This window comes from Oreochromis niloticus, linkage group LG11, assembly GCF_001858045.2.
Source record: "Oreochromis niloticus isolate F11D_XX linkage group LG11, O_niloticus_UMD_NMBU, whole genome shotgun sequence".
Lineage (NCBI taxonomy): Eukaryota > Metazoa > Chordata > Actinopteri > Cichliformes > Cichlidae > Oreochromis > Oreochromis niloticus.
This window is the reverse complement of record NC_031976.2, coordinates 3,062,338-3,076,254: the sequence shown is the minus strand read 5'-3', so window position 1 is coordinate 3,076,254 and position 13,917 is coordinate 3,062,338. Positions and strand designations below refer to the sequence as shown.

The 13,917-nt window shown below is 38.7% G+C and overlaps 1 protein-coding gene across 3 annotated transcripts in view; it reads left to right on the top strand.

Moving 5' to 3' along the window:
- The window catches only part of tsnare1 (T-SNARE Domain Containing 1), a 213,404-nt gene that overhangs the window by 46,777 nt on the left and 152,710 nt on the right, over window positions 1-13,917 (top strand). For 2 of the 3 annotated variants that reach the window (XM_025911723.1, XM_005472380.4), the window contains exon 2: window positions 8,530-8,651. In XM_025911723.1, coding sequence (XP_025767508.1) covers window positions 8,567-8,651 — 85 coding nt within the window. In that variant the 5' untranslated portion in view covers window positions 8,530-8,566. Of the gene's footprint in view, window positions 1-8,510; window positions 8,652-13,917 lie in introns of all 3 variants that reach the window. The other variant, XM_013268380.3, reaches the window with a different exon arrangement.

Here is a 13,917-nt window from a genome sequence, read left to right as displayed (position 1 = left end):
ACCAAATGCCTTACACAGAAAGAGTTGATATGTTTCTCATGCTTAATGGCAATGATTGAGAAACTCTAAATATTATATATTAGGAATGCACAATTAATTACATTTAAACCGCAATCATGATTGTTGCCTCCCACAATTACATGAGCATGAATGAGTGATCCTGAAAATGTGTGCTCCATCAGTAAACACAAAGCAATCAGTGCACTTGAAATTTCCTGGACTAGTCTGGTTCAATAACTCTGCCTTAAAAAGACACACAGCGAAAATCAAGTGTCTACCACAGCAGAAGGTGAAGAGCTTATCCCTTGAAGTGGGTCATCATCTGTTGTGTGGAAATACATGGATTTAGGGCAAGTGGCAGGAACAAATCATATGCACAAACTGTAGTTCAATTGATGTGTGAAGGTCAAGAAAAACAATACAATGGCTGCTAACGTGAATCATCCAACATAAAGTCAGCTGTCCATAAAAGTGAGCCTGTACAAAGCATCAGGATGCACTGAAATCACCAATTCCATGCCATTCCATTTGGCCAAATATAAATGTCCACTAACCACAATGTCTAACAAAGGCTTCAGGAAAATGGACAACTTACTGGACAAACGATGTGTTATCTCTTTGCCTACTCACATCCATCGCGTAGCTACAATGAAGGAAGTTTTAGATATTTTTTTATATTATTGTAGCACCATATAAAAGTGAAAGCAGTGCCCTGTCGATTTAATCTTGCATTATATTTTATATTTATGCAAATATTTGTACAAATGTGAGGGCAGTACTCTCTCTACAAAAATTGTGATGTTAATGCAGATCAAAATAATTGTGCAGCACTGTTATAATATCTATCTATCTCTATATATATGTATATATATAGATATGTATAAAACGTTAACTATTATGGTTGATAATATCAGCACTGAATAAAAAGCTTTTTTTTTTAACAATTTGATCACATCAGCCTTCATATACACACAGACGCACACACACACATATATATACATGCTCACTCACAGTTCCATCTCAGGTTGGCCCTTGCTTGTTTGTGATAAATGCAGCATTTGTGTCCAGGGCGTAGGCTTATTTCTGCTCAGTTGCCTGCTCAGGCTAAGCTAAGCCTTGTGTTGCTGATAATGACAGCTGTGAAAGGAGTAGGGAACTGAATGAAACCAGTGGGGGTGTCGAGTAGCTGCGGATCCAGTCATTCTGCCCTGCCAGGCCTGCATTTACCATCCTTCTGTGTCCTGCAGTGTCACACAGGGGTGCACACCACTCTACCTCACATCTACTCTGTTTACCAGTGTAAGGGCTTATTTTCCTCTAAAAGGGAAGGCTGTCTTCATTCAAAGGAGGCATTTGATGTGCTAGAAAAATCTTTGGAATTTTTGTGTGTTGTGAAATTGCTGCAAAGCCACATATTTACTATAAGAATTTTTTTTTTTTTTTTTTTCCAAGCACTGATGGAAATTGTAAATTCTTGCAATTGGAGACTATGATATGTGCTATTTTTGTTTCATTAGCCTCTATAATTTATGTTTCTTGTAATAATGCATCTCAAGGTCAGCATTTTCACTGTGAACAACTATGGCGTTATGTTTGTGCCATTATTCTGAGTACATGTAAAACAATTTTGAGCGCACGTAAAAAAAAACATTTGCAGGTGCAAGTGTTGCATTTTGAGGAGAAATGTATTTTGAGCGAAAAAAAGCTAAACTTGAGTGAACAAAATTCATTGCTGCGTGCAAAAGATGTATTTCAGTGTTTGCTATTATCCATATACACACACAATAGCAGCCCCTCTTGCTCAGTTTTTGCATTTGCGCTTGATCGCAATGTGCTGTTTGCGCTCTCAACATTTCTGCCCGTGCGCGTTCAACTCTTTCTGTACACTGTTATATTTGTGCCACAAAACCAACCAATCACAGACTTGGATGCAAAAAATTCTGGTTGGCTGTTTTGGTCTCCCATCAGCTCGAAATGACAAAATGCAATATCCCAGAATGCATTTGGTCCAAAACTCAAACGAGGCAGTGGCGGAGGAACGCAGAGTGGCAGAGTTTGAAATATTACTCTTTCTGGATCACAAAATAAACTTTCAAGATATTTTCATGCGAGAATGATGCTTTGTAAACTTCCACTATCTGCTCGATTTATCAAGACATCACATATTTGCAAAAGCGCTCTAACGTTTTCGGAGATGCCTGTTACCCACCAGCTGACCAGGTGGTCAAAGGTGTGGCTCCCGGCACATCGTCTTCTTTCACTACCGGTTTAAACATAATATATAAGTCACTCAGATCAGCGGTCCCCAACCTGTTTTGCGCAAAGGAACGGTTTAATGTGAGACAATATTTTCACAGACCGGCCTTAATGTTTTGCGGATAAATACAGCAAAATAAAATGAGACGACCAAAACAAAAACTGTGGTATAATTACACAATGAATTTGCGTTGATTATTATATTTACAAAATACAACAGTATTTGTTTTGAAAGAAAGAGTAATATTTCAAACTCCACCACTCTGCGTTCCTCCGCCACTGCCTCGTTTGAGTTTTGGACCAAATGCATTCTGGGATATTGCATTTCGTCATTTCAAGGTGATTGGAGACCAAAACAGGCAATCAGAATTTTTTGCATCCAAGTCTGTGATTGCTTGGTTTTGTGGCACAAATATAACGGTGTACAGAAAGAGTTCAACGCACACGGACAGAAATGTTGAGAGTGCAAGCAACAAATTGCGAGCAAGCGCAAATGCAAAAACTGAGCGAGAGGGGCTGCTATTGTGTGTGTGTATGGATAATAGCAAACACTAAAATACATTTTTTGCACGCAGCAATGAATTTTGTTCACTCAAGTTTAGCTTTTGAAAATAAATTTTTCCTCAAAATGCAACACTTGCACCAGCAAATTTTTTTTTACGTGCGCTCAAAATTTATTTTACGTGCGCTCAGAAAAGTGTCACAAAAATAACGCCATAAACATCTTGCCTGCAAAAAAACAAACAAACGTGATTTAGAGGTGAGGGTCTGACTTAGCCAATGAACATGTGGGTTCATACCTCAGATGCAACTCAATCCAAAAGCTCGAACTGGCTTTCTTCTGGCCAATGCTAGCTAACAGTGGCTTATCTGCTAAACACAGATAAATCACTTGATGCCTCATAGCTGCTATAGTGATACCCAGTGTAGTAGCTAGTTGTTTTTTTTGTTGTGTTGGACTCTGTTATGCAGGAAGTTGCTGATGGCTTGTTTTGCTCAATGTTAATGCTGGAATTACAGTAAACAGAGCAAACAGAGTCCTTTACATGGAAATCAGTCAGCAGGCTGTTTCAGGTGAAAAAAAGTACATGATTAAATAAATTCTTATCCAAATAAAATAATCAACTCCTTAAATAATAATAAATTACAAAAAAAATATTTAAACACCCAAACACAAAGTATAAGAAAAAGTGGTATAGAATAAAGGTTTTAGTCTAAACACGCGACTTTGTAACTTGTCAACATTCTCCACTGTTCTGCACTGCACACTGTACACTGTTCATGATGATCATTATTTATAGTTTGTTTGTGCTGGACTTTTTAATCTTTAATTTTTATCTTGTGGATACTGATGGAATTGTCACGACTGCAATGGCAACCATGTGGAGGTGAAGTAAGGACCAAGTGCAGGCAGAGGTTGATATGAGAAGTAAGTTTATTAAGGGGAGATGGCAAGAATAAGGAACTAAGAACTAAAACTGGGAAAACCTAAACACATGGAACTGAAGTCAAAATTCTCAGGGTGATAGGCAGAGGAACACAGGAAGAACACAGAGGAACCACAGGGAGACTCAGGGAAACAACACAGACGGACCAGCAACTAACAGAGGCAAACACAAGGCTTAAATACAAAGATGGATAATGAGGGAATGAGACACAGAAGGAGAGCACAGCTAGGAGTAATCAGACATGATGAGACAAGGAGGCAAAGCAGGATACACTACACATAGGACAGAGACTATCAAAGTAAAACAGGAAAAACAACAGGTATGCACAGACATGAGCTTGACACAAGACATCGCAACACGGAGGAAACACACGGGCAGACAGAGGAAACACAGAACCAAAACCCTGAGGACTAAAGTCAAAACCCAAATACACAATCAGAATAAACTAGAACATAATATCATAATAATGAAAAACACAAAACGCTGGGTCAAGTGACCCAGGACCCTGACAGAAATTTCTTAATTTCCCACTAAAGCATTGATCTGGCTAGCTAGGTAGCTATCTGTCATTGTTTGAATGTTAAGAATAAGAGCTGATTAGTATCATGATGATATGGACATTATAGGTGTACCAAAGGATTTTGTATCATGTTCATATAATAGCTGAAATTGGATATTTTTACATGGGAGTTTATGGGAAGTGAATTACTTTTGGAGATAGCCTCCAGTGGCCATTAAAGGATGAGGAACTCTACACTGTAGGGCAGAGGTATCAAACTTACGGCCTGCGGGCCACAAACGACTCACAATACAACAATATCCAGCCCACAAGATAATTTCATATGTCAATTATTAATAGCCCATTGGTATGTGGGAGCCGACTCTTCAGCCCTGTTGAGATCCATGCAGGCAGTGGCAGGACTTTATTTTGATGGGCACACCATGCAGCCAATCACCTGCAAAGACAGTCTGGGATCATACCATCATGTGAAAAAAGGAAGGGGGGCAGACGTTCCAAAGGCAGCAAGTGTAGTGGTACAGACCAGGTACACAGAGAGATGGGGAGCTGGATTTAAGTCCAAGCGTGTTGGGGAAAAGTGAAGAAATTAGTTAAAACGTAAAATGAACATCTGGCTGCATTTCAATGATATTGATGGACTGCAAAGCTGAGCTCCTAAAATTAGGAGCTGTCGAAAGTGATGCTCTTTTTTATTTTCAGTGCTTTTCCATCGTGGAGGACAAAAGGTTTCAAACTAGTCCAGGCCTTAAACCTCATGTCTGTTCTCCCTAGTAGTAGCAAATGTATAAAAATTAGGCTTTTATGAAAACATTGAATAAAACAATTGCCTCGCTGACTAAAGTTACAGTTCAGTATTGAATATTACATAAAGTATACAATACAAAGTGTCCTTAAAAGGCAGAGATGCAGAAATGTGTGCATGTAGCACAGAGCCATGGCTCAGATGCTGAGTCTCACAGGCCTGAATGTGCGCTTGAATCCATTTATAATTCTTGCATAAGCAGAAATTTTACAGTTTTTCCTACTGATGAACACCTTCCTCATAGCCATTCATACTACACAAGGTAATTAAGCAATAAAGAGTTAAATGACAGAAAGGTTTCTGTTTTTCATGTTCAGCAGTTTTTTATGACTAAGTTAAAACAGTTAACAAAAAAATGGTCAGTCTAAGCAGTCAGCTACTTAAACTTTTTTCTGTAAGTTTACACTTTTATTTCTTACAATTTAGAGTCATGCTGACAGATTTCTTTCTTTGTCACAGCAGCTTTTGCTATCATGTAGAAAAACAGTTAAATGTGTAACTTCTTTACACTGACAGAAAGGGGAGTTTCACTGGTCCGGCCAACTTAGGTCAAAGTGGGCTGTTGCGGCCCGCGATGTAAAATGAGTTTGACACCCCTGCTATAGGGTCTTTACAGTATAAATCACCTTAAAGCAACTGCTGTTGTGATTTTGCACTATCCCCAAATTTATTAAAAAGCTTTTGCTCCCAAATTGCCACATGCTAAAAAAAATAAATAAATCACCAATTCCTGAGGTGTTTCGCTCAGCATGCTGTTAATGCGGCATCATGTCCATCCAGTCTGTGCTGAGAATCAGCAGCTGTCAGTACATTCTCTCCTAACTTGACAGACTGATGTAGACTTAATTGCAGCTCTGTGCACATAGTTTCAGCTAAACAACAAAACAAGAAACTTGAAGGCAAAAACCTGCTAGAGGGAAAAGGAGTGTTTAGCACCTTATCTAAACTCAGCGGTTTCATACTGTATGTTTAACTTAACAATAGTTTAACAACAGTTGAACCACAATGTTAAAGCCGTTTATACACAGGCTAGTCAAAGAGGCAAAAAGACATTTGCACTGTCTCAGTCTGGCTTTATGACAACTTGTGCAAATGTGCCTGTATAAATGATTATTTATCAATAAGAGAACAGAAGGAGCTCTTGGCCTCACTTTTAACCACAGTGATGATGATGTGACAGACTGCAGGGATTCTGAGGACAGGGCAAGCTCTGGTGACATCACCAGGGATGATGCCATCATGTGCATGAGTAACAGCACAGCAATGATTTTTAAGTTTCACCACCACTCTGACCTCAATTTCTACTTTTCTGAGAAGCTAACTGAACCAAGTGGGGGATTTATATTTCCACTCATTGGTGGAAGGGTGAGGTTTATTCAGATTTGTGTGAATGCAAATGTGCATCCATCCACAGTACATGCAGACAGAAGTGGTGCATGTCCACACTTCATAAGGGATGTGTGTCACAGTCACTGGGCTTGAAATCAAGCAGAGTGAAGATTGTTTATGGACTGCCAAAAGTAATTAATCTCCCTTCTCAATGAAAATTAATCGGATTAAACCTTCTCGTGGCCCAGTGAATCTGTATCTGTCCCACTTTGCTCTCATTATGCCAGTCCTGTAGGCCCGATTCACTGGCTTCATCACAACAATGGGCAGCTCAGTGACTCCAGTGTGTAATCATATTCTCCTGCTTGTCTGAATGCTTGTCTTTCACGGTCAGAGAAGGAGTTTTGGCCCCTTGACCAGTATCACATTCTGACCTTTGGTAGGCATGCTGAAGCAGTCGGAGAGATTTGTTGATTTCAGCGTCATCTGTGTGACTCTGGCCGCTGGTGAAACACATGTTCGCATGATTCTTTGACCTTTTCTGTAGCATTCAGAGAAGTATTCTCTGCCCACCACTCTTTTACTTTTCTAAGTGGGCTATGGGTTAACATCCTAAAGATACTGAAATACTGATGTTTTTAGTCCTTGCATGTTAGAAGGATTCAGCTGCTCCAGTTCCTTTAAAATGTATAACTACGTATCTACATATAACCAACAGTGCTCTTTCACGTAAAGGAATTTTAAGATACAGTAAGAAAGATCATATTCACAAATTAGCTGTTATTGTCACTACACACTACTAAGAGTCCAGCATTTCTGCCATAGTATGAAACAAGACAATTCATGAAATAAAATGTTCATTCCAGTGGCAACACACACATATGAGTATAAAGCCATTGGTAGCAGGCACACAATGTTTTATAAACGGCTCAAATACATCATCCAATCATTTTTTGCTATTATAAATCAATCCACAATGGCTATTAAAAAAAATCAGCACATCAATGGAGCATGTTGCTATGTCTCTGCTGTAAAGATTGATAGCCATGCCATCTTATGACCTTATTTCAAGCTGTAGGAACAATGTGAAGGCAGATATACGGCAGAATAGAGCATTTTATAGCAATCTAAGCAATGGATGAAGTGTGTAAGTCTGTAACATCACAGAGTTGAGTTGTAGACAGGCAATGAGAAAGACCTTTCCACTAAAGGTCTAGAGTTAGCCACTTCAAATTGCGAGCTATATGGAAGGGAGAGGGAGCCACAACTGCGGAATAAGCAAACATGAAGTAGCAATGTGATACAACGTCCTGACATGCTATAGTTACCCAAAATTCATGTTAAACACTAAATATTAATTAGTAACATGAATAACATGAAGCAATGTTAAGATACTATCATTTGGTGATGTGATTTCCATTTGACCTGAACAAATAAAGTCCTTGTTTTGTTCTTGTGTTTTCTTTGCCTTCAAATGGTTTCTTTACAGAAAGTGAGTCATTGCTCTCTTTACAGTTGTACTCACTATAAATTTCTACCTTTAACATAAGCAGGAGTCTTTCCTTGCAGCCCTGTAGCTTGAATCAGTGCAGTCTAGACCTGCCATGAGTCGCAAAGTACTATTCTATGAGAGTTTGGCTGGTAACAGTTTAAGCAGGCCTACTTCAGCTATCTCTACAACACAGACATAGGCACGTTGGATATACTGACCTGTTGTTTCTTCAAATGTTGTTGAAAGTTTCAGTCAGTTGTAGGATGTTTTTATACTAGGATAGATATGAGTATTACTTTGACACACAAAACCTTATTTTTAATCCACCGACTACATTGGTATTGTGCAATTGTGGAAGCTACTGCTAACTGCGGATGCTGCAAGTATGTTGTATTTGCCCTTGTGCTTTTCTCATTCTTTATAGTAAGAAATATCCCATATTCAGCAACAGTCACATCACCAGTTCTTGACAGAGATCAGAAAATAACTCTAGTAGGAATTTTATTTTCTCTTATGATTCCATCTGTACACGGTTTACATCTACAAATACATCATGCAACCCATGTGTACTTTGTCACCTACTGTCAGTTCTCTGAGTGCATTTCCTTTTACACTAGAAGAAGACCAAAGTGGAAATAAATTACATTCTTTTGTTTGATTCAGGTTATTGTTTCCTCCCCAGTCGCGTGCACCTGACACTTCACCAACCATCAGGCAGGATGTCATATGGGTCCATTGACAGCGGCTCCTTTGGCAGTCGTAACCCATTTGGAGGTCCTATGAGGCAGGGCTACCAGCCAGTAGGTAAGAACAGAAAAATGCTATTTTATGATGCCATTTAAGATATTCTACATGTACATGTTCACAACAATATGACGATGGCTTAATTTTTCATAAACCTAAAGTTTAATGCTTTATGTTATTAGACAGGAAGGGTCTTTAAAATTATTGAAAGAAATAATAAATAAATACTGAGGGGTGCGATTGCTTTTTTGATTTCCTGAATTTTTGTAAATCATCAGGTTACAATTTTTATCATTTTAATTAATTTGAATACATGTCCAGAATACCACTGCAGGTATTTTAGAATGTAGATGGTGGCATTTACCAAAAAGCCCTGCTGTCCACTAAATACTCAGTGTAACAATTCTTCAAATCTATAGTTGAGTTCAATACCTTGTTCCTGGGCCAAAGTTTCAGTTTACAGTTGATTTAAAATTTGAATGCTGAATGGAAAAAAAAATGCATTTGTTAATATTTTATCACAAGGCTCATCATCTGTTTAATCATAAGCAAAAAATAAACCACCCATTATATTGTTCCATTATTGTATTATATTTCCATTTCATTCTTCACCTGAAAAACCTTTTTCCATCATTCAGTTTTCATCAGACTAGCATGCTTAATCAACAGCTCTACATGGCTCACCATATGGAAAGATGGAATTACGGTATAATTCCAAACATTTCAGAATGGCAAACATTTTCATTTTCAAATTTCCAGGTAGAATAGCGTTCTGTCAGAAAGGCCTTATAACACATGACATTTTGTTACAAACCATGATGTCTTTATATTTCGATGCCATCTGCAGGTCGTTCTACAGTGGCTTGCAAAAGTATTCGGCCCCCTTGAACTTTTCCACATTTTGTCACATTACAGCCACAAACATGAATCAATTTTATTGGAATTCCACATGAAAGACCAATACAAAGTGGTGTACACGTGAGAAGTGGAACGAAAATCATACATTGGCTTGTATGTTTTTCCTTTTTACTCGAACAGTTGGTCGCACCAGTGCGAGAGCCCTGTTATATATATATATATATATATATATATATATATATATATATATATATATATATATATATCTACACACACACACTGTAGGAAACACAGAAGACATATTAGAAGGTCTGCTGAAAAATGAAAATCAGACCACAAGAATAAGAATCTTTTATGTTAAACTTGGTCTGACAGTAAAAAGCAGAAGTGCTCACTGTAAGCCATGTTATTAAAATCACTTGCATGTCAACACTGGCGCTTTATGAAAGTTTGCATGAATTTTAGAAGTCACCCACATTCCTACTCATAAAAGCAGGTAATCAGAGTCAGGTGTTGCAGTCATCACAACACATTTGTTATTCATAAAGAAATGAATAATTCAAGCAATCAACACTACATGTACATGAGTAAAAATACACACAAATACAACGACTGCATGAGAAAAAAACACAAGTAAATGGCTGTATGAAGTATGATTGGCAATTTTTGGTTTGATGATAAATAAGTCTGTAAGAACGCTCTTTTGTATGCATTTATTTATGTTTGTTTTAAGATCTTTGTGTGTGTGTGTGTGTGTGTGTGTGTGTGTGTGTGTGTGAGACAGAGAGAGTTGGTGGGTGGGTGTGTTCTTGAGGTCACACATTTCATAAGGGTTAAGCAGTGTAAAAAGGAGCTTCATTGGATTTGATCTTCTCAGTGCCTTCATTCGCCTTGTAATGGTGTAGAAGCAAGACAGAATCCCAGAGGCAAAACATGTTCCCAGCCAAACTGGAGGTGTGTGCGTGTGTGTCTGTGTGTGTATGAGTGAGAGAGAGTCAGAGAGAGAAAGCTAGACAGATGGTGAAATGCTCTTTGTAGTGGATCTGGAGATGAATGTAAGGTGAAGACTGTTTCATGTTTCTGGACTGGACAAATACATTCAATTTTCTGATATGTTTTTAGTTGCAATCAAGTCACTTTACCTCACAACATACAGAAAACAAAAATCACCATATGTCTTCCAAATAAATTCACAGGATATTATTGACATTATGATGGAAAAATGGTATCCCTTTTAGAGGCAGATATGCAAAGCAAAGGAATGGAAACCACTTTTCCATACAGCCATGATACCCACCCACTTATCTTTGTTCTCTGTTGCATTTTTAGCTATGCAGGCTGTGTTGCCTTAATGACAGTCAGTAGACCAGTCCATTACTCATGAAAATTTCTCATTACCTTTTGGCAAGATTGCAGTTATATTCTTAAGGGTTGACCATCCTTTGATAATTCAGTCAGCCAACTTTTGTGATCCCTTCATGTTTCCTGTTGGACCACAGTTTGGAGCCACAGTGTAAGATCACTAGTTCTCAAGCGTAATAATAATTAAGGACTGGACGTCAAGTGGAAGAAGGGCCATAACAGCCAGCACTACGTGTTCTTCTTTGGTCTTCTTGTAGTTCTATAAAGCTGTGAGGCCCTACTTCCAGGTTTGGATAAAACCCGAAAGTAGTGATCTCACATATTCAAAACTCCTGTCACTTTCAAATAAATCTTTCCATTTTGTGAGAATCGGGTCCTCTGTGTGTAGGAGGCACTCTACTTTAGTTGTGTTTTCACTTTTTGACATACTCTGTGGTTTACTTTAGAGGGCTGTCTAGATGATGTGTACAAAATTCAGTGAACATGGCCATCACTCTCTATTAGTAAATTAATGAATGAATCTAATATTGGCTGCTTTGTTTGCACTTTGGTACAAACAGAGCACTGGACCTTAGCTGAAGGTCCAACAGTTGCTAATGTTGAGTCTGACAGCATGAGAAGTTGGATTTGGACGGGATATATCACCTCTGTTGGATATAGCCTAGAAATTCTCTGCATTGTTATGCATATGTGAAATGTTTCTGCTTTAAATATTGCAGAGAGGAAAGTCCTGACTAATCTGAGGTTAAATTCTTGAAAATTTCTAAAGTTGATTTTAAAGCTTACAGAGTTTGGTGGCTACTAGCATTCAATTTTGTCAGAAAAATAATTATGCCATTAGAGGCTATTAAAATATGCTACTGCACTGCAAGGTGCTTCACTGCAGGGTTTATGTAATGATTAACTTGGGTTTGTTTTGTAAAAATGATTATTTTTCAAGGTAAAATGATATTTCCATGTTAGTTTGAAGCTATATAATTTGCTCATAATGCACATAAATATTGTGGCTGTTAACCATGTAAAGCTTGACTATTGTGTTGACTTTAATTGTTTCTGTCTGATAAAAGTTGCTAAAAGCGTGTGTGCAGCAGTGTGTTTCAGGCGACCACAGTAATTTATGAAAAGTAAACCCTCCAATTACTGAGCAGAAAATGTAGTGCAAGACACTGCTGTTAGTGTAGAGCTTCATGAATAAAGCCTCGGGTCTGTTCTTCTGTAGAATGTTCCCAATTTAGCCAGTCAGCAAGAGAATGAATATGTACTTATATGTGCGCTTTGTACTGTGCATTAATAGCAGTCTGTACAAATGTGTGTTCACACCTATGATGTTTGACACTCCAGCAGAGTAGATGACACAAGTCATAATGCTACAGTTCAGCTACTCAGTGAAGAAGCAAGGGAAGATGTGTCAGAGAAGAAACAAACATCGCATATGCTTTTTGTCTGTGGACTCCAGAATACTGTACTCGTGTGCATGCCTTTCATTCACTCTGACAGTCAGCCGCTCTCTTCCAGTCTTCTCTATTGTGGGCAGACAGATGGGAGCCTCAGTCACCAGAAGGGGGGTCTTTGATCACAGTGAAGCCTGGGTACATCATGAGGGATATGTGTAGTGGTGGCAGTGGTGGTGTAGAGGTTTTAAAGTAAGGGGGGTGGGGATTGTGAGCAGCAGAGCAGGAGCCTGTCAGATTTGCCGTCTGTTGCTCACGCTGATCTGAAGGGGAGCTCAGGAAATGATCAAAGCGCAGGTTAAGTCTCTAATAGAGCTGTCATTTAGGCTAATCTCTCCTCTCCCTCCCCTGGCAAAAGCTTTCAACCCTCCACCATGATCTCTGCAAGGCAACGCAGCCAAGTGTCTCATTCAGAATGACAGGACATGAATATTAACACATATTGACATTCCATATGTACATTTTAATAATTGCTGCCTTGTAAAAAGCCTGAGATGGCACACTATAGACTCCATTTTGCAGCCTGCACCAGCATCACACTAGTGCAAATGTCCTGTTAATATCCTACAGAAATGTAGGAACAACTGGAGCAGATGTTGAAGGTAAGGTCCAAAGTGGCCCCAGTAATAACAGGAGTGGCTCCAGCAGATTCCATGGACACCATAAGAGGAACAGTTAAGATCCAATGCACAATCCTCGAGCTCCTAGGCTAATCCCTTGAAAGCAGTACAAATGAGATGTCTTTCCATAATCTCTGGAGCATTTCTTCTCTTATCATGCACCAGGCCACTGGCAACCCATCTAGGGTTAGCTTTAGGGTTTTGGTAAACGTCTACCCATTTTTATAGAATTTCCACCTCTTTTGAACACACAAATGTAAAAGCTTTCAACAAAAATTGTCCATCCTAAAATGACTGATACTTCATTTGAAACATCCAGTTTCTGAAAATGTTCCTATTTAGCATGAAAAGAGTAAAGACGTGACAAGGCAGGAAATACAGCATTTGGTGATGTTCAAGGATTCTAGACCCAGGAAGTTACTGACTGCAAAGAATTTCATTCAGTTTGTAGGTATAAAGTTAGTTTGCTCAATTAGCTTGGAGCCTTTGAAAAGGGTGACTGTGTTTAAAAATGCTGCTATTGCTGAATAGTTAAAGCAACATTAAGCTCCTGGAATTAAAGCTGTTAATCTGAATCACATATTAATTGTTTGACTTAAAATCCTCTCTGGTGGTTTACAAAGACAAAACTACAAAAAAAAAAAAAAACATTCCAAACTCTTCTGGACCTAATTGTATCGTGTAGAATGAGAAAGATCTTCACAGAAGGTAGCTCCAGAGTTGGTGGCTAGTGGCCACACACCCAGTCTGCTGTGGAAGTGGAGGTGGTTGAGCTGTGACCCTAGACTTGGCCACAGGTTTTTCCAGAACCTGAGTGTGCTGCTCGGCCAGGACCTGCAGTGCTTCCATCTACCTTCCGTTAACCCACATTTAAATATGGCTTTGATCAAATGTGCCAAATCGTCAAAATGTGAAAAGAGTTGTTAATTTTAACAGTTACATTTGGGTTATGGTGAATAAATCATATATTCAGCAATTAAAGATTTAACTATTCTGAAGCACGCATGCATCCCTCTTAGCCAATGAGCTGTTGCA